Raw genomic sequence first — 19,152 nt, forward strand, 5'->3', positions numbered from 1 at the left:
AAGCGAGTTTCCTGTCCGCGGTGGACTCACAGCCCCCAGGTCAAACCTTGCCTCTGCTACTGCAACGTCTCTCACCGGCTGTATAGAACGATGTACGGTCTATGAAAATGCACGGTGCTTTTCGGCTACAGTGTTTTGTGCGCTGAGAGAGAGCCAAGCGTCGACTCTTAGCAGTTGTTGCTCTGTTCCGCGGAATTTCTCTGCATTGCCACAGTCACAATATCACCCTTGGAGGCATCTGAGAGCACACTATCGCATCTAAATAACTGTTCGCTTGCTCAAAGGTTGCAAGCGGCGATGAGGCTCTTTGACAGGGGGCCAAGGCGGGAAGGGACGATCGAGAAGCCTCACGCTAATTAGCGCTTTCATCTTTTGGGGCAGTGCTCTTGGCGTACTCCGCCATCACTACACCACCATGCGACATGTAAAGTCGGGAAAGTAGTTAGTTAGGAAGCTGCGTCCCTGCCAGTTGCTGCTGGGCTTCACTGTTGGCTTGCTATTCGGCTCGTCATCATCAACAATTGTCGCCTTCCAATCGACTATTTGACAAAGCACCATCAACACTTTGCTACTTCAAATCCACATTATCACACACCTTTTTATCATCGTACATAACACAAACAGTCAATCGAAGTCATGTCCGCACAGGACGACCCTGTCCAGGGCCGCCGTAGGGCACCGACTATTACCATCGATACTTCATATCAGACTCCACCCACTGAACTACGTCCTTCGAGCTCCTTTGACAACGACCGCGAGAGCCGACCGACTTCTCCTCACAATGTCTCGTCACCGACCCAAAGCCACCAAAACTTCCTGTCTGTCCCTCCTGCACGCTCGCGTGCCGGATCTTTCGATACCCTAGGCACAACTTCGACAACAACATTCGTCAACACACCTGAGCATGGAGTTCCCAAAGCATTCGGCCCACATGACAGCCATGGCGGCCCCGAGGTCCTCAGTGCTAGCGAGGCTCTACATCCCGACCCTGGTACCGAGGCCGACTTCACCAGAGAGAACAACCCCTTTGCATTTACCCCTGGTCAGATGGGTAGAATGTTCAACCCAAAAAGTCTTGGTGCATTCCACGCCCTTGGAGGAATCTCGGGCATTGAGAAGGGTCTCAGGTCTGACCGTAAGACTGGTCTGAGTCTGGAAGAGCAACACCTTGATGGCCACGTCTCATTTGAAGAGGCCACTGACCACGAGAATCCCAACGCCCAATTCGTCAACAAGAGTGACGGTGCTGCCTCATCTGCTAGTGGCCCTTTCTCAGACCGCGTTCGCATCTTTGGCGACAACCGCCTGCCCGAGAAGAAGGCTAAGCCGCTGTGGCTTTTAGCTTGGGAGGCTTACAAGGACAAGATTCTGCTCTTGCTTACTGGAGCCGCTGTCATCTCTCTCGCCCTTGGACTGTACCAGACCTTTGGCCAGAAGCATGAGCCCGGTAACCCGCCCGTCGAATGGGTTGAAGGCGTGGCTATTATTGTTGCGATCGTCATCGTCGTTTCGGTCGGAGCTCTCAATGACTGGCAGAAGGAGCGTCAATTCGTCAAGCTCAACAAAAAGAAGGACAACCGTGTCGTCAAAGTCATTCGCTCTGGCAAGACTCTGGAAATTTCCGTTCACGACATCTTCGCTGGTGATGTTTTGCTCCTTGAGCCTGGTGACATGGTCCCTGTCGACGGTATTCTTATTGAGGGTCACGGTATCAAATGCGATGAGTCTTCTGCCACCGGTGAATCTGACATCATCAAGAAGAGTGCTTCTGAGGAGGTCTGGCGTGCAATGGAAGCTCAGGAACCACTCAGAAAGATGGATCCTTTCATTCTCTCTGGCGCCAAGGTCACCGAGGGCGTTGGCAAGTTCCTTGTTGTTGCAACTGGTGTCAACTCGAGCTACGGAAAGACCATGATGTCTCTTCGCGAAGACAGCGAGGTCACACCGCTGCAATCCAAGTTGAACGTGCTCGCGGAGCAAATTGCGAAGCTTGGTGGAGCTGCTGCCTTGCTGCTGTTCATCGTTCTTCTGATCAAGTTCTGTGCGAAGCTTCCCGGAGACGATAGAAGCCCTTCCGACAAGGCTCAGAACTTCCTCAACATCCTGATTGTTGCTGTTACCATCGTTGTTGTGGCAGTCCCCGAGGGTCTTCCTTTAGCTGTCACTCTTGCCTTGGCTTTCGCTACCAAGCGTATGACCAAGGACAACAACCTTGTTCGTGTGCTCAGATCTTGCGAAACCATGGGTAACGCTACAACTGTATGCTCTGACAAGACCGGAACGCTCACCCAAAACGTCATGACCGTCGTTGCCGGTGCCGTAGGTACCTCGTCTCGATTCAGCGCAAAGGCTAGCAAAGATTCAACTCAGCACGGAGTTGACGTCGATAGCCTTGACACCCTCGAATTCGCTGGCACGCTCAACAAAGACGTCGCGAATCTATTGAAAGCGTCGATTGCGTTAAATTCGACTGCTTTTGAGGGCGAGGAAGGTGGTAAGGCCGCATTCATCGGCTCAAAAACCGAGACAGCGTTATTGGCCTTCGCTCGCGATTTCCTTGCAATGGACTCAATCAGCATAGAACGCTCGAATTCGGAGCTGGTTCAATTCATGCCATTCGATTCAGGCCGAAAATGCATGGGTGTTGTTCAGAAGGTTGGCGACAAGTATCGTCTCCTCGTCAAAGGCGCCTCCGAAATCATGCTGAAGCAATGCACAAACATAATCAGGGATCCGAGCAAGGGCGTGGAGAGCGTGGCTTTGTCGAACGACAACGTCACTATGCTCAATCACCTCATCGATAACTATGCCTCAAACTCGCTCCGAACGATCGGAATGCTGTACAGAGACTTTGAACAGTGGCCTCCTAAGAATGCCCGCCGATCAGAGGACGACAAGACTCAAGCCGTGTTCGAGGACGTCTTGAAGGACATGACCTTCCTCGGTGTTATTGGTATTCAGGACCCTCTACGCGACGGTGTCACAGAGGCTGTCATCGATTGTCTCACTGCGGGTGTCTTCCCTCGCATGGTCACTGGTGACAACATCATGACCGCGAAGGCCATTGCTACCGAGTGCGGTATTTACACTGAAGGCGGTGTCGCACTTGAAGGACCTGTCTTCAGAAAGATGTCGAAGCGAGAGCAACTGGATGTCATCCCCAGGCTACAGGTGTTGGCAAGATCTTCGCCTGATGACAAGCGCGTCCTGGTTAAGCGCCTGAAGGAGATGGGTGAAACCGTCGCCGTCACTGGCGATGGTACCAACGATGCTCCTGCTCTCAAGGCTGCCGACGTTGGTTTCTCGATGGGTATTGCCGGTACTGAGGTTGCAAAGGAGGCATCCGATATCATTCTCATGGATGACAACTTCGCCTCCATCATCAAAGCACTCATGTGGGGCCGCGCCGTCAACGATGCTGTGCAGAAGTTCCTCCAGTTCCAGTTGACAGTCAACATTACCGCCGTCTTGTTGGCCTTCGTCTCAGCTGTGGCCAGTTCTGAGGAGGCTTCTGTTCTTACTGCCGTTCAACTGCTCTGGGTCAACCTCATCATGGATACGTTTGCTGCTCTGGCCCTCGCAACCGACCCTCCAACTCGCAACATCATCAATCGCAAGCCCGCCCCGAAGTCTAGTCCACTGATCACCGTGAACATGTGGAAGATGATCTTCGGCCAAGCCATCTACCAACTTGTTGTTACCTACATTCTCTACTTCGGTCAGAAGCGAAACGGCAGTGGTATCCTCGGCTACAGGGATGATGATGAACGTGAACAACTCAACGCCACGGTGTTCAACACCTTCGTCTGGATGCAGATTTTCAACATGTTCAACAACAGACGTCTCGACAACAAGTTCAACATCTTCGAAGGTGTTCAACGCAACAAATTCTTCTGCTTCATTACGCTAATTATGATCGGCGGGCAAGTTATGATTATCTTTGTTGGTGGCAGAGCTTTCAATGTTGTCAGACTTACTGGTGAGCAATGGGGTATTTCGATAGGCTTGGGTGCCCTCTCGATCCCAGTCGGTATCATCATCCGCCTGATTCCTGACGCGTTCGTGGCTTCACTGGTCCCAGCATGGATCAAACGCAGAGCTGCGCCAAAGCTCACTGTTGAGGATGAGGCACGTCCATTCGAGTACACACAGGCTCTTCTCGACATTCGCGATGAACTTGCCTTCATCAAGAGATTCAAGGGAGGAAGATTGAACCAGATCAAGTTCTCGATCAAGCACCCGCGTGAGGCTATTCTCCAAGCCCGCTCGGTATCCAGATCGCGTAGTAGCATATCTTTACCGCAGACACCTGGTGGCGAGCACGGTGAGGGCGATGCTCATTCGCTCGCACCTCCTACCCCTGATTCACGTCGTCGCTCGCGTGGCAGAGCAAACTCCGCATTGGCCGGCGCTGCCATGGCTGGTATCGTCGCTGGAAGTATCGGTGCGAACTGGTCGGCAGATCCTACCGCCGCCGCTGCTGCTACCACGGAAGGAAACAAGCAGTGAATTCTATGATTATGACGACCTTATGTATTTCTTGTTTTTTTAGATACCCTTAGTCAATGACTTTTTTTCTTTCAATATTTGCTCTCTCACGCCAAGGTACCAGAATCAAAAATCACTGTGCATTCGAACAGCTGCAACCATATATGCATGAGAGGTCTCGCGGGAGAAACTCTTGATGCGAGTAGGTACTGTCCTTCGGTCGAGCGAGCTGAAGCGATGCAGGATACCAGCGATTCTGACTTTGATACATATATGAGCAATTAGTATATCAAAGGTGTATCAAGGGTATATCGAAGGTGTATCAAATGTGCATCAAATTGCGTCAAATTACATCAATGGTGTTTAGATAAGCTCTCGCGGAGCGACGACGTCGTGGGTGTTTTCGGTGGCTGTCCCATAACGAATGTCTGTGAGATTTATCTGATGATGAGGAAGAAGAATGAGATATTTCATGGACGACAGTCAATGACGCACTTGTTTTGTCGCTGATTGCTTGACGACTGAATGTGTTGGTAGAATTGCGGTGGTACAGACCAGTGTTCTCGAAAGTCGAAGTTCAAAAACTCTATACTTACCATTATTCCATCAATACTTGATCTGTACACTCTAAACTCGGGTGTACTCATGATAATATACTTCCAAAGCTCAAGAGTGGTTATCAGATAGCTAGATGCTTGATTGGTGGTGGTAGGCATCGATACGTTCTGAAAATGCTTGTCAAGGTCAGCACCCTGGACATGTCTTGGCGTCATACTGGAGCACTCCCAAGCCCCTATGATTGAGCCGCAGATGTGTAGCGTGGAAGAGTACTGAGCGTTCAAATGTAGAAGAATCATAGCGACTGGAGAAACGATCACGGCTTCGGAGACTGTTTCTTATTGGGCTATAGCTACAGCAGTTGGACATTGCATGAGCCATTCGACGCATAGCTCTAGTCATTATTGTGATGTTGATCATGTCCTCATTATCATTTTTCCTGCACGGAGAGGAGCTCATGTTGCCGGTGCTGGCGAAGATCGTGATTGTCCTTCCGATAGTCGTTGTTTTCTTCCTCAGTGACACGCGCCTGTTTGCTGGATGGAGGAATGGCTGGTATTCAGGTCACAAGGTGCGGGAGAAGGTCAAAAAGACCCTCGGGTGATGCTTTTAGCCAGCTAGAGTGCGAGGTATGACCTCAGGGACGTAGAGGGCGTTCGTAAGGGTAGTCAGTGGCGTTCTACGAGGTCGACGGCCATGGCAAGGACATCATAATTGGAGCGGTTGTGATATTCCAGAAGGATGCGACGGGTCGGGTGGACTTTCACATGCAAATAATATGCTTTATCGACCAATCACGTGGAAATAGAGGTGTTTCGACCGAAGTGCGTCATTCTAAGGCCGAGCTTGAAACCTCGGAGAATGCTATTGGACGGGTAATTTCAAGGGAAAGGAAGTGAGCAATTTCGACTTGAGAGAAGGGATCGAACAGGCACCCTACGAGAGAGCTACAGCATCTGGTTGAATGTTTCTGTAGCAAGCAGAGTCTGCGACGAGAGTTGGGTCAAGGGGTTATCGAGGCCCCCTTTCTGCTCCTTCCAAAGACGGTGAAGGTCGACTTAAGGCTTCAAAGTCACAAGGGGAGAGGGTCCGGCTTGGCGGGATTTGCAGCGAGGCAAGTTCGAGGCCGCGTCTTTCAGTCCAGGGCCTACCAAAGTGGCCTCTTGTGAATCCTGCACTGGCCCCTCGTCTCCAAATCCCAATTCCCGAGCCCCTCTCAACTCACACGACCACAACTCGACTGCTGCAGCCCGCCTTGACTTTTGTTTCATTTCTGCTTCTGCTTCTGCATGGCTTGACTGGATCTTTCGCGACCTACTTGTGAATTTTCTAGAGACTTTCAACTTCTTCCAGAATTGTTTGGTCACTGCCTCCTGTACTGCCTGCCCGCCTGCCTACCTACCCACCTTAATTTACACTCTCTAACATGGACTTGCACCTGCTCAGAGCAGACTCTCCCATGGCCGTCCGACACATCAACCTCTGCTACGATCACACCGACTCCGAGCGCTCGGCCTTGCGCCTGATATACACATTATGTCCCGACTGGGAGCACTCGGAAGGCCCGGTTGAATTGATCCCCTTCACTGAGGGCATCACGAATACTGTACGTGAGAGGCAAGCCTTGAGCACCTGACTGCTATCCTGCGAGCCCAGCTAAATGATGTCCTTCACAGCTTATGAAAGCGATCAAGAAGCGACCAGGATACACACAACAAGACATTGATGCGGACGCAATCCTCCTGAGGGCATACGGCAAGGGAACAGATGTCCTGATAGACCGCGAGAGTACGTCTCTACCAATTGCGACTTGTGCGACACGCAATTGACTTTGACAACAGGAGAAACTCGATCGCATTCTTTGCTCGCGGGCCGCGGACTAGCGCCACCGCTATTTGCACGCTTCGAGAACGGTCTACTGTACAAATACATCGCGGGCGACGTATGCAGTCCCGAAGACCTCCGCAGACCTGACGTATACCGCGCCGTTGCACGACGACTCGGTCAATGGCACAGCACACTACCAATCGCTGCCATCAGTTCGCTCCAAACACTGCAAGAGCAAAGTGACGTAGCAGACAAATCACACATCGATCATCAGGTTGACAAGGCCGGAAATGTGAGGCCGAAACCGAGTCTCTGGACCGTCATGCAAGAGTGGATCCACGCGCTGCCAGTAACCTCACAGAAGGAGAAGGAGCGCAGGGACATGCTACAAGCAGAATATACACACCTCTCAAACGAGCTTGGACAAACACCAGGCTTGGATGGCTACGACTATATCTTTGCTCACTGCGATCTTCTATCCGGCAATGTCATTGTACACCCTGGCCAACGGGAAGGCGGGAAGGGCCTGACTGTAAGCTTTATCGACTACGAATATGCAACACCAGCACCCGCCGCTTTCGACATTGCAAACCACTTTGCCGAGTGGGGCGGCTTCGACTGCGATTACTCTGTTCTGCCAACCCGTGGCCAGCGTGCCGACTTCATTGCTCAATACCTCGCTTCATACCGCAATTTCGCCCCTGTATCCGACTCAGAAACCATCGAGCGCGAAAAGCAACAACTCATAGATCAAGTCGACACTTTCCGCGGTCTGCCAGGCTTCTACTGGGGTATATGGTCCCTCATTCAAGCAACCATCTCGCAAATTGACTTTGACTATGCTTCATACGCTGATATCCGTCTGGGCGAGTACTGGGCTTGGAAATCAGAAAGAGACGGTTCAAGGGAAAGAGAAGGCCGCGAGCCTGCGTTGCGAGAAAGGAGATGGGCTGAAGAGTAATTGGCCGCGACAGACCATACCGAAACGGTCTGTTGCGTACCGCTTGGATATCGTCATTACAATGTCAGGACACAGGCTCGAAGATACGAGCCAGAAGAGGCGAAACAGCGCTGAGCTTTATTTCAGATCACAAAAAGTTCGACGTCTTCTTCTTGAGCGCCAGCCATGGGCATAGAAACTTTTGTAATAATTTTTTTCCTTTTTCCCCGACGCCCTTGTTACCCGATCTTGTGCACTGTTGAAATTCGCCTGTGGTTATACTGTCTATCCGGGTGGAGCCCCTTCATGCAGGGGCATTGCAATGAGTGTTTGTGGTCTCGATTGCAATTGTGATGGCAGGGGAACTAGCTCTGTTTCTGTCCGAACGAATACCAAGGTCCAGCTCCTGCCTCGAGAACTCCTGTCATGCGATTTCAGTAGGGCGATGCTGAGACAATCTTGCTTGCACCTTGCTTAACTCCCTGCAGAGCCGCATGACCCCATGAACCTCTTGCCCTGCCCAAAGCCGTAGCCACACCTTGACTCAAAGCCAGCGAATCAGTCATGGCGCTGATCATAGTGAATCCTCTGTCTGCGTAGTGCCTTGCCTGATCGCCATCTGTACAGTAGATACCAGAATGCTTGCCAGCTTTCTTGGCCGCAATGTGGATCTTCTCAATTGCAGCCTTGAGTTCATCATGCATGCCATCGGCCAAGATAGGGTAACCAATACTGTTGCCCAAATCGTAAGGACCGATGAACAAGACATCCACACCAGGAACAGCAGCGATAGCATCCACATTCTCCAAACCTTGTAGCGTCTCGATCTGAAGGATAGTGATCAAGGCCTCATTGGCTTGTTGCAGATATTCGGCCGCAGAAACCGGTTCGCCGCCTTTAGGCACAAATCTCTCCATTGCAAAAGGACTTCCAAATCCCCTGACACCTTGAGGAGGGAACTTCGCCGCGCTGACCACTTTCTTGGCTTCCTCGACGGTGTTTACCTGCGGTATCACGATGCCATGGGCACCTGCGTCTAGAGCGCGCTTGATCATCCAGCCTTCACTAGCCACGGTGCGAACGATGGGGGAGACACCACAGGAAGCAATGGCGGCGACGGATTCATGCATAGCACTGTCGCTGATATTGCCGTGTTCGGTGTCTACGCAGATCCAGTTGGGGCTTGTGCGGGCGAGGATACGTGACAGGTTTGAGCCGGGGAGCATTTGCCAGGCTCCGAGGGCGAGAGCATTGCCATGAAGAGTTTTGTGGAGGCGATTTGCTGCTTGCATGATTGGCTCTGAGTAATGTGATGGATATGATGATTGTGATGATCAATTGTAGTGGTGTATGAAGTAGTGGGTCTGAGGAACTGCTGATGAACGACGTCTCTAATGTCTTTCTCCGTGTGTTTTGTGATGATGATGGTGTTGTTTGATGCAATACTTTCCAGAGCGTAGAGTGGACTCTGTTGATGCTTCAATTGAATTGAGAAAGTTGGCAGCTGGTGGAAAGAAGGAGCGAAGCCGTCGTACACAAGTGAGTCAGATGCCCCGCACGTCGTCGGCCATCCTTTAGCTGCAAGTCCGGCAGGTACACAGCTCAGGAACCAGAAAAAATAGGTCAAGCGGAGGAAGAAGGTGCATCCAGCATAGTTTCATCCATCAATTTCTCGACTTCATGCTCCTTGAATCTGTGCATGAGTTTTCTGGCCTCGCCTGTCGTGCTGAATTGATTGCCTTCCTTCGCTTTGTCCACATGGATCTGAGATGATGTCAGTATCCTAAGGTAGCGCATTTGAGACATCATAATTTACCACCGGCGTGTCAAATTCATACATGTTCTTCCACTTCTGATCAAAATGCTCCATCACATTGATCTCGTCATACTCAAAGGGTCGCTTGTCCCAGACGTTTGACAGGACCTCCTTTGCATCAGAGCAGAGTTTGCAATTCGAGCGTGTGAACAACGTGATACGGCAAGCAAAATTTCTGAGCGCAAGTGTAGGAAACATGGTTGTAGGTATGAGGGTATGGGTTGGAATAAAGGTTGGATTGAACCTCTAGAACATTATGCTTCACCGTTGGGAACTGATGTTGCAGACGCGCACTTCACCGCAGAGGGGCACTTTTCTTTCTGCATGGCTGCACCTCCTCGTATGCAAGATACTGTCACACTTGAAGCTGTCCCGAGGCACAATGCTTTCTAGATTTGTAGCAAAATCATCGGGATACTTCATGCCATTGACACTCTGCGCTACCTTTATCGATACGAGATGTGACTGTGCCTTCCTACAGATCGTCGTTGCCATGCGTCAATCATCGAGGAGAGACGGCGTGACAGTATCTCGCACACGGGGAGGCAGCATCTCGCGTCTATACAGAACTCTTTTAACAATCGAATGCAAGATGTAGCTATTGTTCTGGATTTGTACAGTGACACAGATGGACACGCTCTGCACGAAGGTGTTCGACTTAAGTCCGTCCCTACAAAACGTCTTGGATTTCGACACTGCAATACCCAAAGCTTGTACTGGCAGACCTCTTCAACCATAGAACTGTTGAAGAGCTGAACAAGACGCGTGAAGGCAGGACACACATACGGAAAAAAGCCGTTCGTCAAGGGTGGCAAGTACGGCACCATGTCAGCAGAGCAGCAGTTTGTACCTGTCTGTTGGCAGCTCAGGCTGCTTAGCAATGAGCAAAGAGCAGCGACCATACAACGAGAAGACGGAGTTCCACAGACTCGGTCGATAGACGGAATGCTCACAAATCACAAGTGTGATTATTCAACAAACTGCCTTTTCTGCTACCCCGCTCCGCTCGACTGGAGACCTTGGAGCATATAAACGGGTAACCCACAAGTCGATTGAGATCGTCACATACAGTCAACTCACTGCTAGCTACCTCATCATAGCCTCAGAATAATCACCAACATGCCCGCCTACGAAGTTGAACACATCACCAGGTTGACTGACGACCAGAAAGATCAGCTAGCCGAGGCAATCACCAAGATTCACAGCCAACAATTCTCGACCCCTAAGCTGTTTGTTAATGTACGCATAACAGATGTGTCAAATCACAGGACATATGTAGCCGGAAAACAGGTACGCGATTCTCACCAACTTTCCTAGCAGCAGATGTATGCAGAATCTTTGGTGTCGGATACTAATGTCAGTGCTTGGTGAACAGTATAAAAGCAATCGTATATTTGCCTATGTACGCCATGGTCCTTCAAGAACACAGTCAGACTACGATGCTGTGAGTAATGCTTTGGAAGAAGCATGGAACACGATTGTGCCAGGAACAGAGCTGCGACTGGTCATGTTTTACGGAGCCATCGTTGCTGGTATGGAGGCAGGCTTGAACATTCCTCCTGCCGGACAAGATGCTGCTTGGATCATGGAGAATTGGGATAAGTTTGTTGAAAGAGCCGACGCTGGTGACGAACATTTCAAGGACTTGGTGGAAGAGTACAAGGGTAGAAATTGATAAAGCGGCAGCCAGATATCGAATTGGATATTTGACGGGTGCCGAGGTCTCATACTTTGCCAGACGACCTGTAGTCAGTCACTGTTAATGATGCCCCAGCAAACTCCCCATAGAAGCCATTCGTGTGTATACTGGCCGAACGTAGTGATAGTTGCGGACAGGGTCGGCAGTTTCAAAGGTGGTTGAGATACGAGCGCGACACGATACCCGGTGGTACAACTTCCCCGACTTCCGACGATGGATGTGGGGCAGTCAAGCCGATCATACCGCCAATCGTCACCACCATGATGTCGAGGCTAAATCCCACGTTGACATGGATGAGGGGTCGAAAAGCTTAGTAGAACGGTCAATGATCTGCCGAGGCCTTCCTCGGTCTCGACTAGAGAATGTCACCCCTGGTCAGAGTAGAAAAGACGCATACCCTGCACTTTGAGACCACGATCACCACTTGGTTGTTGTATACAGCTGCATACATATCCCGCCACGATGAGGACCAAGGAAGAAGTTGCGAAGCTCGCAGAGCTGGACCCAGAGCTCGCTGAAGTAGGTCTTATCGTTTCGAGCAGGGCAGGTACATCGCTGACCCAAGCAGTGGCTCAAGACGAACACCATCCCTAAGGGCGACTGGTCCAATATTAAGCAGTTCCGTGCCATGCGCGAGATGATGGAGAAGCAGAAGCTTGACGCCCTGGGACCACCGGGTCCCGACCTCGAGGAAGAGTTCAAGAATATCACCATGAGGGATGGCTTCGAGAGCCAGATCAAGATCCACAAACCGGCGGGCAAGACGGGAGGACCTTTGCTTGTCTTGGTATATGGCGGTGGGTTTGTGGTTGGCAACAACCAGCAGCTCACGCCTTACGGCCGTGGGTTCGCTAAAGCCTTTGATGCGGTCGCTGTGACCATCGCTTATAGGTTGGCGCCGGAGCACAAATTCCCAACTGCTGCAAACGATGTTGAAGACACTCTGCTGTGGTTATCGAAGAACGCAGAAGCCATTGGGTCAGATCCTTCGAAAGGCTTCATCTTGGGTGGTATCAGTGCAGGCGGTCAGCACAACATGCCCGACCCTGTAATGAAGAGTGTTCTGACATGTCATAGGTAACCTGACAGCGTGCATTGCACAGAAGACCCTGGAGGACAAAAGTCTAGCACATCCTCTTACTGGTCTCTGGCTTTGTGTTCCTCTCGTTTTCCCTAATCAGGAGCTCGTACCTGACAAGTATAAGGAACTTTGGTTCTCGCATGAGCAGAATGCCGAGGCGCCTATCCTCGACAAAAATGCTATCGATGCCATTCAAGTTCATCTCGAGCCAGACGAGTCGTCGGCCCTCTACTCGCCTTTCAACAGCAAGAACCCTCACAAGGGCTTACCGCCCACTTATGTGCAGGTGGATGGTATGGATCCTCTGCGCGACGACGGGTTGATCTATGAGGAAGTCTTGAAGGAGAATGGTGTGAAGACGAAAATCGACATCTGGCCCGGACTACCTCACGCACATTTCGGCTTCCTGCCATTCCTGAACGGCAGTAAAAAGGCAGTTCTGGACACCTTCTTGGGCTTCGGTTGGCTACTGGGGAAGGAAATCTCCCCTCAGAAGGTGCAGGAGGTCATGGTTGCACCTGCAGGAGGTTAGACTGGTAATCGGCTGGCTGTACATGGTCCTTGGTAGCGTATAGATCTGGTTTGTAATTTCTGTTTTGTCTGGACCGAGTCTTGAGGCTACTTATTGCGAACAGATAGGAATGACAATAGTACTTCTAATGCATGAGAATGCTTCACGGAAGCCCACAGTAATGTGCGTCCCTAAGAGAAGGTATGATAAACTGCCTGATGACAATCCGTGCGTCAAAGGAGATCGGTGGCGTATCTGTTCACGTCACACCTGGGCCCTTGTTGCCGCTTAGCATAGCCAATGTGTGTATATGATAAACCCAGGTAGGTGTGCGTGTCGATTCCCTGACGTTCTATGTGGCTTTTCCTTCCCATGATAAAGCTACGCAGCGGCTGGCTCGAGCAATAGTCCTAGAAGCTACCGATGCGCGTTGTTGGTGTATAACCCTCCTCTTTTTTCAACTCCTCCCGCTGCTCAATCAACATCTGATCGACCATCCGCTGAGATACGCCTCTGGGTACAGCTCACACCTTCTCGAAGTCTTGCGAGGAGTTGGCGGTTCGATGAGTCCAATGAAATTGTCCGTAAGACGTGTCAAGTACAGGCTCGACTGGGAGTGTGTATGGAAAACGAGCAGCGCCAGGTAACCTGAGAGGATGTGTTCGTTGAATGAGAAGGGGCTCGTCTCCCTGCATACGGACCATGCCGGTCACTAATCGTCGTAGACAGGATCGTACTTTTTGGAGCCAAGTCTGGAAGTACGCTTGCCGTTAAGTGTGGTGGTGTGAGTATCGAGATTCTGGGTCTGCGAGCTGGACGTAGCCGCCTGGGCGACGAGCAACTCTGCTGTAGAGACGTGCTTCAAGACATCCAGTGGATCCTGAGTCGTCCGTATGCGACGAAAGATCTCCTCCGCTTCTCGTGGTGGGCGGTCGCGCACAAAGGCATACAGCTCGCGGAGTTTCGCATTCTCCTTCGTCAGCTCCTCATTCTTGCGTTTCAAAGCATTCGACCGGGTGGTGTTCGCTTCGACATCGTAAACGCAATCCTCATATCTCTTCGCGCATGGTTGGCAAGTCGGCCTGTTTCCGTCGCACTGGTATCAAGAGTCAACGAGCATCCTTGAGGGGTATACGGTGCGGTTACCTTGATGCGAAGCCGTCTGCAACAAGCACATGCCACATGGACAACACTTCGTTTCGGTTTAGTGACCCTCGCCTCGGTTGGTCGCTGCGCTGTCACTCCTGAAGCTGACTTTGCTGCCCGGGCTGCTTCACTTGAGCCAGTCGAGTCGGCAGGCGTATTGCCGTCGCCCATGTTCATGTCTGTGTCCAGGATAACAAGATGCGACGAGCTTCGATGACGTGCCACAGGTCTCTGAAAGAAAGGTCCAACCCACGACGGTCAAACCTGAGGAAAGGGCGGAGATAGTTCCGAAGAATGCGAAGGCTAGAGGAGCAAAAGGCTTCCGTGTGTCGTTCCATAGGACTCCGCCGACCTTCGGCCACCTGCCTGACCTCTGGACGTGACCGCTGATGCCCTCGGTCGTTTCGATGGCACTAAACACGCTGTTGGGGAAGGAGGCCGTCAAGTTCTATGCGGAGAGGTCGGAGCCACGGAGCGCTGGCCGTCTCCCCGTCATGGTTGGCTTGAGGGAGATTGCGGATCACGCTGCGTACTTTGAACATAGAGGCTTTTCCATTGTGAATAGAGCTAAACAATATGTATGTATCTAACACTATTGCTGTCCGGTCAATGAAATTGATAACATCATGAATCTTTGACATAGACCTGTAATCGACTACCCTTGCCGCGTATGAGGGCTACAAACATAGCTCGACCATCTTTCCAGTCGGCATGGAATACCGCATGATCACCGTTGATGGCCATATCAAGACCACCTGGCGCTCTAAGTCCATGTGTACCGGTTTTGATCAAGCCACCGAACTTTTTATAGGGTCCTCGGATGTTCTTCGATGTTGCATAGGAAACGTCGTACAGCGGAGTTACGAAGCAGTTCGGGCTATAGAACAAGACGTATGTTCCGTCCGCCATTTTCGTGAGTGCTGGAGCCTCGACGTAAGGACCATCGGCAGGCTCGTTGACTATAAGAGGTGTTGGAAATCCGATCTTAGTGAAGCCGTTGTCCACTGACACCTTCTGAAGCATGATCGGCGTGCTAACGATCGGCTTGACCATGTTGTTACAACTCCCGCCTCGTCCGATTGCATTTCCATCAATCTTGTATACGACCCAGCGCGTGTTGTCTTTGGGATCATAGTAGCCAGCAGGATCGATCGCTCCTCCTTGAGCTGTGGGACAAGCCCATGGATCGGGACCTATGGTTGTATAAGGCCCGGTGACCGTAGGAGCAGAAGCAACGCCGAGACAATGAAACCTTGGGTTTGACTTGAGCGCCGCTGTATAGTACATGATGAATCGTCCGGGACCGAGTTGTACAACATCAGGGGCCCAAACCTTAGGATTATCTGGATGGACCCAGCTAGGTAGGTTGGGAAGTGCGTCTCGCTCGCCAAAGCTGGTCCAAGTGTTGAAGTCGAACGTGTGGGCCATCTGAACATGAACACGCTTCCCGTTGACCCACCCATTGGTGGCAAAAGCCCACCACTCATTGCCAATTCGTATGACCGAGGGATCCGGGAAGTTCATGCCATTCATGACCGGGGTCAAAGTGACGCCTCGCTTCTCGATCGTGGTATTACTAGCCGTACCGAAGTCATCAGAGGCCACTGCGTGAGATAAAAGCGATAGGATGAGTGTCAAGACGAACATGAAACCCGAGTATTGATAAATCATTTTTCTGTGGATTGGGGAAATATTGCGGTGCGAAAGCGGTATACAGTCTTATGCATTTGTGGTATCGACAGCCGATAAGATGAATAACCTACCTTCATCCTTGAGCTTTCTTTTGACATGTTCACCAAGGTGACCGGAACAAAATGTTCATATTATTTCTTTGTGCGGAACCTTGAGCATCGGAAATAGCGCCTTGTAAGAAGGTCATTTTGTCGACCAGTTCTTTGTCGCAAATGGTGATTAGCTCCGTCTTGGGCACTGTGTCGTCCGTTGTGTCTGCTTGCAGTGCTTTTCAGTCATTGTGCTTTTGACTCGAACGGCTTTGACAAAGCGAAGTCCAAGAAGCGCCTTGAATGTAAATTCACATTGGGTGTTGAATAGTCCCACTGGTGTGCGGCCAGTCTTTGCGTGTCGCATGTCTGGCAGAGCAGTCCGACCCGTACTCGCACGTCACTAGACTAAATTCAAGCACAAAGTTGATATGTCAGAAAATTTGAAGGCTGGAGCAAAAATGTAAGTGGGAGGATGTGAGGCGAGGAACGATTGTCCAGAAGCCGGTGAGGCACAACAACGTAAGCATGCCGGTTGTCGTAACTATCACATGATTTCGTCCGGACAAGGCCATACATCGGTTCAAGTGAAGTTCTTGATATAACATAGGGTGGTCGAAGTGGGGTATGATGGAGGCAGTGAACATTGATAGAAAAAAGGGCAAGTCTGCGCCAGGGTTAGTGAACGCCAAGCCACACCGTGTCGTTTTTCCTAGCACTCTGCATCTTGGTCCGTCCAGGAGTCTTCTCACACAACACGATAGTCGCTAGATAGAATCTTCGATTGTGGCACTCCATTACGACGAGGCATGGCCAAAGAAGCAACTGTGCCATCGGGCGGTTTCAGTCCACGCACTCCTTCGCAGCAACTGTTCAACCCAGATGTGGTAGGAGGACAATGGCAGCCGATGTTAGAGAGTGATTGCACTTTTGAACCTGATATGTTTCTCAAGGTCATGCACAACTTGATAAAAAACCCCAACATCATGTCCACTCATCTCTTTCGAGCGGATATACTTTATGACAGCGACGCTGATCACACCATCATCGACGGACCATCGACCACGCAATTCAGCGACTTCACGAAACATCTGAAGCCAGAGTATCGGCCATGGTATACAGAGCTCCCTGATCTCACCTGGGATAGAACTTTTGTCCGACAACTCATCCCCCGAAATCGACATCTCGACAAAGATTTGCCACAAACATGTCACTTTTACAAACATCAGGACGGCACTTTGGAGAAGAACGTCATTCTTTACGTCCCTCACGTTGAAGATGCGGAAGCCATGCCATGGTATCATCCTAGAGTCCGAGCGGTTGCATTCTCACACGACTGGTCGGTTGTATTGAAGACCGGTGTCGTCGCAGTCCATTACTCGCTGTTTCCAGACGTACCTCTTGATTCAAGACTCGAGAGAACAGCTTTGCAATTGCTGACTAAGATTCACAAGCATGGTCGAGGCCACCAAGCAGGCTATCAGAAGAGAGTCCACCATGATCAAGTTGTCACACAAAGGATCTTTCAAGAGACATATGCAAGACTCAAGAGCACATATGCTAGGTCCTTGATCGAAGGCTGGGCAGAAGTCACTGACCCTGCAAAGCATGTTTTCGAGGATCTCGGTATCGCTTCTTTCCTCATCGAGCTCTGGAAGGACATGTATGACTGTAGCGCGCTTGAGTCTCAAGGAGACGAACCCGCGCATACTTTTGAAGGCAACAACAAACCACCTTTCCCGGGTTTCGTCGATATTGGCTGCGGCAATGGCCTGCTTGTGAACATCTTGATCAAAGAAGGGTTTCCGGGCTGGGGATTCGACGCACGTCACCGGAAATCATGGGACACATTCGCACCGAACGTCCAGAACAAGCTCGCAGAAGGCATCTTAGTTCCAGATGTTCTCCATTCGAACGGGTCACCCGACGACGACGACAATGACGACGACAACGACGACGACGACGTGGCAGACATAGCAGACAGAATGGAGGCAGTCGATCTGCTGCAAGATCGGGAATTCCATAATGGCCTCTTCAAGAAGGGAACGTTTATCGTGTCAAACCATGCGGATGAGCTCACGCCATGGACGCCTCTTCTTGCATATCTGAACAGTTCTCCATTCATTGCTATACCATGCTGCAGTCATAATCTCGCAGGTGCTCGCTGGCGAGCGCCTGTATCGAAAGCTGCAAAGGAGAAAGCCGCAGCGCAGCGACGTCAAGTGCCTCTAAGCACAGATCAAGACGACACCGACCAGGTGCGCAAGCATCAAGCCGCAGAAACTGGAACCCTGAAAAGGTCAGCGGGGACGAAGAATGTACAATCCGCGTATGCGTCACTCTGTGATTATGTCTCAGGTTTGGCGGATGATGTGGGCTTTGTTGTAGAAACTGAGGTATTGCGTATTCCATCCACTAGGAACACGTGTATCATGGGCAGGAAGCTACAGCCCCTTGGAATCGATGGAGAAGCATCCAAGGAAGACCATGTCCGCCACATCGTGGCCAGGGAGCTCAGCGCTCCTATAGAGGACATTTGCAAAGAATTTGTCAGATGTGCTCGGAAACTGGTGGGCAAGAAGGGCGAAGCTCATTAAGAGGCTGGAAGTCGCTCTCGAAACCCTTCCTCACCGAAACTGTTACTCGATAACACGGCCAGTTGTCAGGGGTGTCGCTTTGAGAGGGTCACATCGCAGTTGTGACCAGATGCAATCGGGCACTCGAAAGTTGTCAGTGGACTCTAGCCCTGGTAGACTGCCAATCGTGATAGTCTATGGAGAGAGCGACTGTCTGGTGCGGCAGCGAGAATCGCGAGAGACACGAATTCATTAAACAAGAAAGACATGGACGGAAGCTGACTGGTCGTTGCTGAGAGCCGTGAACCAATATAGTCGTCCTCAGAGATTAACGAGCACTGATGACTGGCAGACGGCTGGGATCGGGCCAACAGATTGACCCAGAACGCAATGTTGGACAAGACTACCAATTTTTGCTGATTTTACTTGTCTTTTCCATATCACCTTCGATATGAGGATATGAGGATATTCAAGGACGTGTCGTCAAACCATGCATTGATCATTGAGGCAAATACATGTTTTCAGTCTTCTGCAGGCTCTCGTTGGTCACGCTACGACTTCGAGTGACGTGAGCCTGAAGATTGGGCTTGAATGCGTCTGCTATGTGCTGGAAGATGTCTTTTGTCGCTGCTAGCTGCAAATACCACGCATCTGCCGACATCCCTGGGATTTTCCGTAGTCGTATTCTCTAGCTCGCAAAGAAACAAAAGGTGGCTGGGAAAAATGTACAGCTGGCTGGAAATGCGCGTGCCGACGTCATTGTTTCGCGTATCACTACCTTTGCTCACC

General features: G+C 50.9%; 10 protein-coding genes across 10 annotated transcripts; 6 read left to right on the forward strand and 4 right to left on the reverse strand.

Annotated features, from left to right (window-relative positions):
- The first annotated feature begins 285 nt into the window (after positions 1-285).
- AUEXF2481DRAFT_41036 (uncharacterized protein) lies at positions 286-4,808 on the forward strand. The gene has a single exon (XM_013487434.1). It carries the CDS (start codon positions 637-639, stop codon positions 4,507-4,509), a length of 3,873 nt encoding a protein of 1,290 aa, XP_013342888.1. The 5' UTR covers positions 286-636; the 3' UTR covers positions 4,510-4,808.
- A 611-nt stretch (positions 4,809-5,419) lies between these two features.
- On the forward strand, positions 5,420-5,849 carry AUEXF2481DRAFT_41037 (uncharacterized protein). Its single transcript, XM_013487435.1, has one exon. The coding sequence runs from the start codon at positions 5,465-5,467 to the stop codon at positions 5,648-5,650; it is 186 nt and encodes a 61-aa protein (XP_013342889.1). The 5' UTR covers positions 5,420-5,464; the 3' UTR covers positions 5,651-5,849.
- Positions 5,850-6,472: 623 nt separating this feature from the next.
- AUEXF2481DRAFT_5931 (uncharacterized protein) lies at positions 6,473-7,834 on the forward strand (the record flags this gene model as incomplete). The annotated part of the gene is made up of 3 exons (XM_013487328.1): positions 6,473-6,652; positions 6,723-6,834; positions 6,888-7,834. 3 exons carry the CDS (start codon positions 6,473-6,475, stop codon positions 7,832-7,834), a joined length of 1,239 nt encoding a protein of 412 aa, XP_013342782.1.
- A 413-nt stretch (positions 7,835-8,247) lies between these two features.
- On the reverse strand, positions 8,248-9,105 carry AUEXF2481DRAFT_47307 (uncharacterized protein; the record flags this gene model as incomplete). The annotated part of the gene is made up of 1 exon (XM_013487471.1): positions 8,248-9,105. One exon carries the CDS (start codon positions 9,103-9,105, stop codon positions 8,248-8,250), a length of 858 nt encoding a protein of 285 aa, XP_013342925.1.
- Positions 9,106-9,436: 331 nt separating this feature from the next.
- Positions 9,437-9,827, reverse strand: AUEXF2481DRAFT_5933 (uncharacterized protein; the record flags this gene model as incomplete). The annotated part of the gene is made up of 2 exons (XM_013487329.1): positions 9,437-9,577; positions 9,630-9,827. The coding sequence occupies 2 exons, from the start codon at positions 9,825-9,827 to the stop codon at positions 9,437-9,439; spliced, it is 339 nt and encodes a 112-aa protein (XP_013342783.1).
- A 921-nt stretch (positions 9,828-10,748) lies between these two features.
- Positions 10,749-11,304, forward strand: AUEXF2481DRAFT_5934 (uncharacterized protein; the record flags this gene model as incomplete). Its single annotated transcript, XM_013487330.1, has 2 exons — positions 10,749-10,919; positions 11,005-11,304. The coding sequence occupies 2 exons, from the start codon at positions 10,749-10,751 to the stop codon at positions 11,302-11,304; spliced, it is 471 nt and encodes a 156-aa protein (XP_013342784.1).
- A 486-nt stretch (positions 11,305-11,790) lies between these two features.
- On the forward strand, positions 11,791-12,941 carry AUEXF2481DRAFT_5935 (uncharacterized protein; the record flags this gene model as incomplete). Its single annotated transcript, XM_013487331.1, has 3 exons — positions 11,791-11,847; positions 11,897-12,353; positions 12,406-12,941. 3 exons carry the CDS (start codon positions 11,791-11,793, stop codon positions 12,939-12,941), a joined length of 1,050 nt encoding a protein of 349 aa, XP_013342785.1.
- A 691-nt stretch (positions 12,942-13,632) lies between these two features.
- AUEXF2481DRAFT_80686 (uncharacterized protein) lies at positions 13,633-14,243 on the reverse strand (the record flags this gene model as incomplete). The annotated part of the gene is made up of 2 exons (XM_013487515.1): positions 13,633-14,016; positions 14,067-14,243. 2 exons carry the CDS (start codon positions 14,241-14,243, stop codon positions 13,633-13,635), a joined length of 561 nt encoding a protein of 186 aa, XP_013342969.1.
- Positions 14,244-14,614: 371 nt separating this feature from the next.
- AUEXF2481DRAFT_41045 (glycoside hydrolase family 43 protein) lies at positions 14,615-15,510 on the reverse strand. The gene has a single exon (XM_013487436.1). It carries the CDS (start codon positions 15,492-15,494, stop codon positions 14,691-14,693), a length of 804 nt encoding a protein of 267 aa, XP_013342890.1. The 5' UTR covers positions 15,495-15,510; the 3' UTR covers positions 14,615-14,690.
- A 1,086-nt stretch (positions 15,511-16,596) lies between these two features.
- Positions 16,597-18,384, forward strand: AUEXF2481DRAFT_30428 (uncharacterized protein; the record flags this gene model as incomplete). Its single annotated transcript, XM_013487382.1, has 1 exon — positions 16,597-18,384. The coding sequence occupies one exon, from the start codon at positions 16,597-16,599 to the stop codon at positions 18,382-18,384; it is 1,788 nt and encodes a 595-aa protein (XP_013342836.1).
- Positions 18,385-19,152: the final 768 nt, after the last annotated feature.

This window comes from Aureobasidium subglaciale, assembly GCF_000721755.1.
Source record: "Aureobasidium subglaciale EXF-2481 unplaced genomic scaffold scaffold_13, whole genome shotgun sequence".
In the NCBI taxonomy this organism is placed as follows: Eukaryota; Fungi; Ascomycota; class Dothideomycetes; order Dothideales; family Saccotheciaceae; genus Aureobasidium; species Aureobasidium subglaciale.

What these genes read in the sequence shown, in the direction of transcription:
- AUEXF2481DRAFT_41036 (XM_013487434.1), top strand. Translation starts at nt 637, where the DNA reads ATGTCCGCACAGGACGACCCTGTCCAGGGCCGCCGTAGGGCACCGACT.
- AUEXF2481DRAFT_41037 (XM_013487435.1), top strand. Translation starts at nt 5,465, where the DNA reads ATGTCCTCATTATCATTTTTCCTGCACGGAGAGGAGCTCATGTTGCCG.
- AUEXF2481DRAFT_41045 (XM_013487436.1), bottom strand. Translation starts at nt 15,494, where the DNA reads ATGGCCCACACGTTCGACTTCAACACTTGGACCAGCTTTGGCGAGCGA.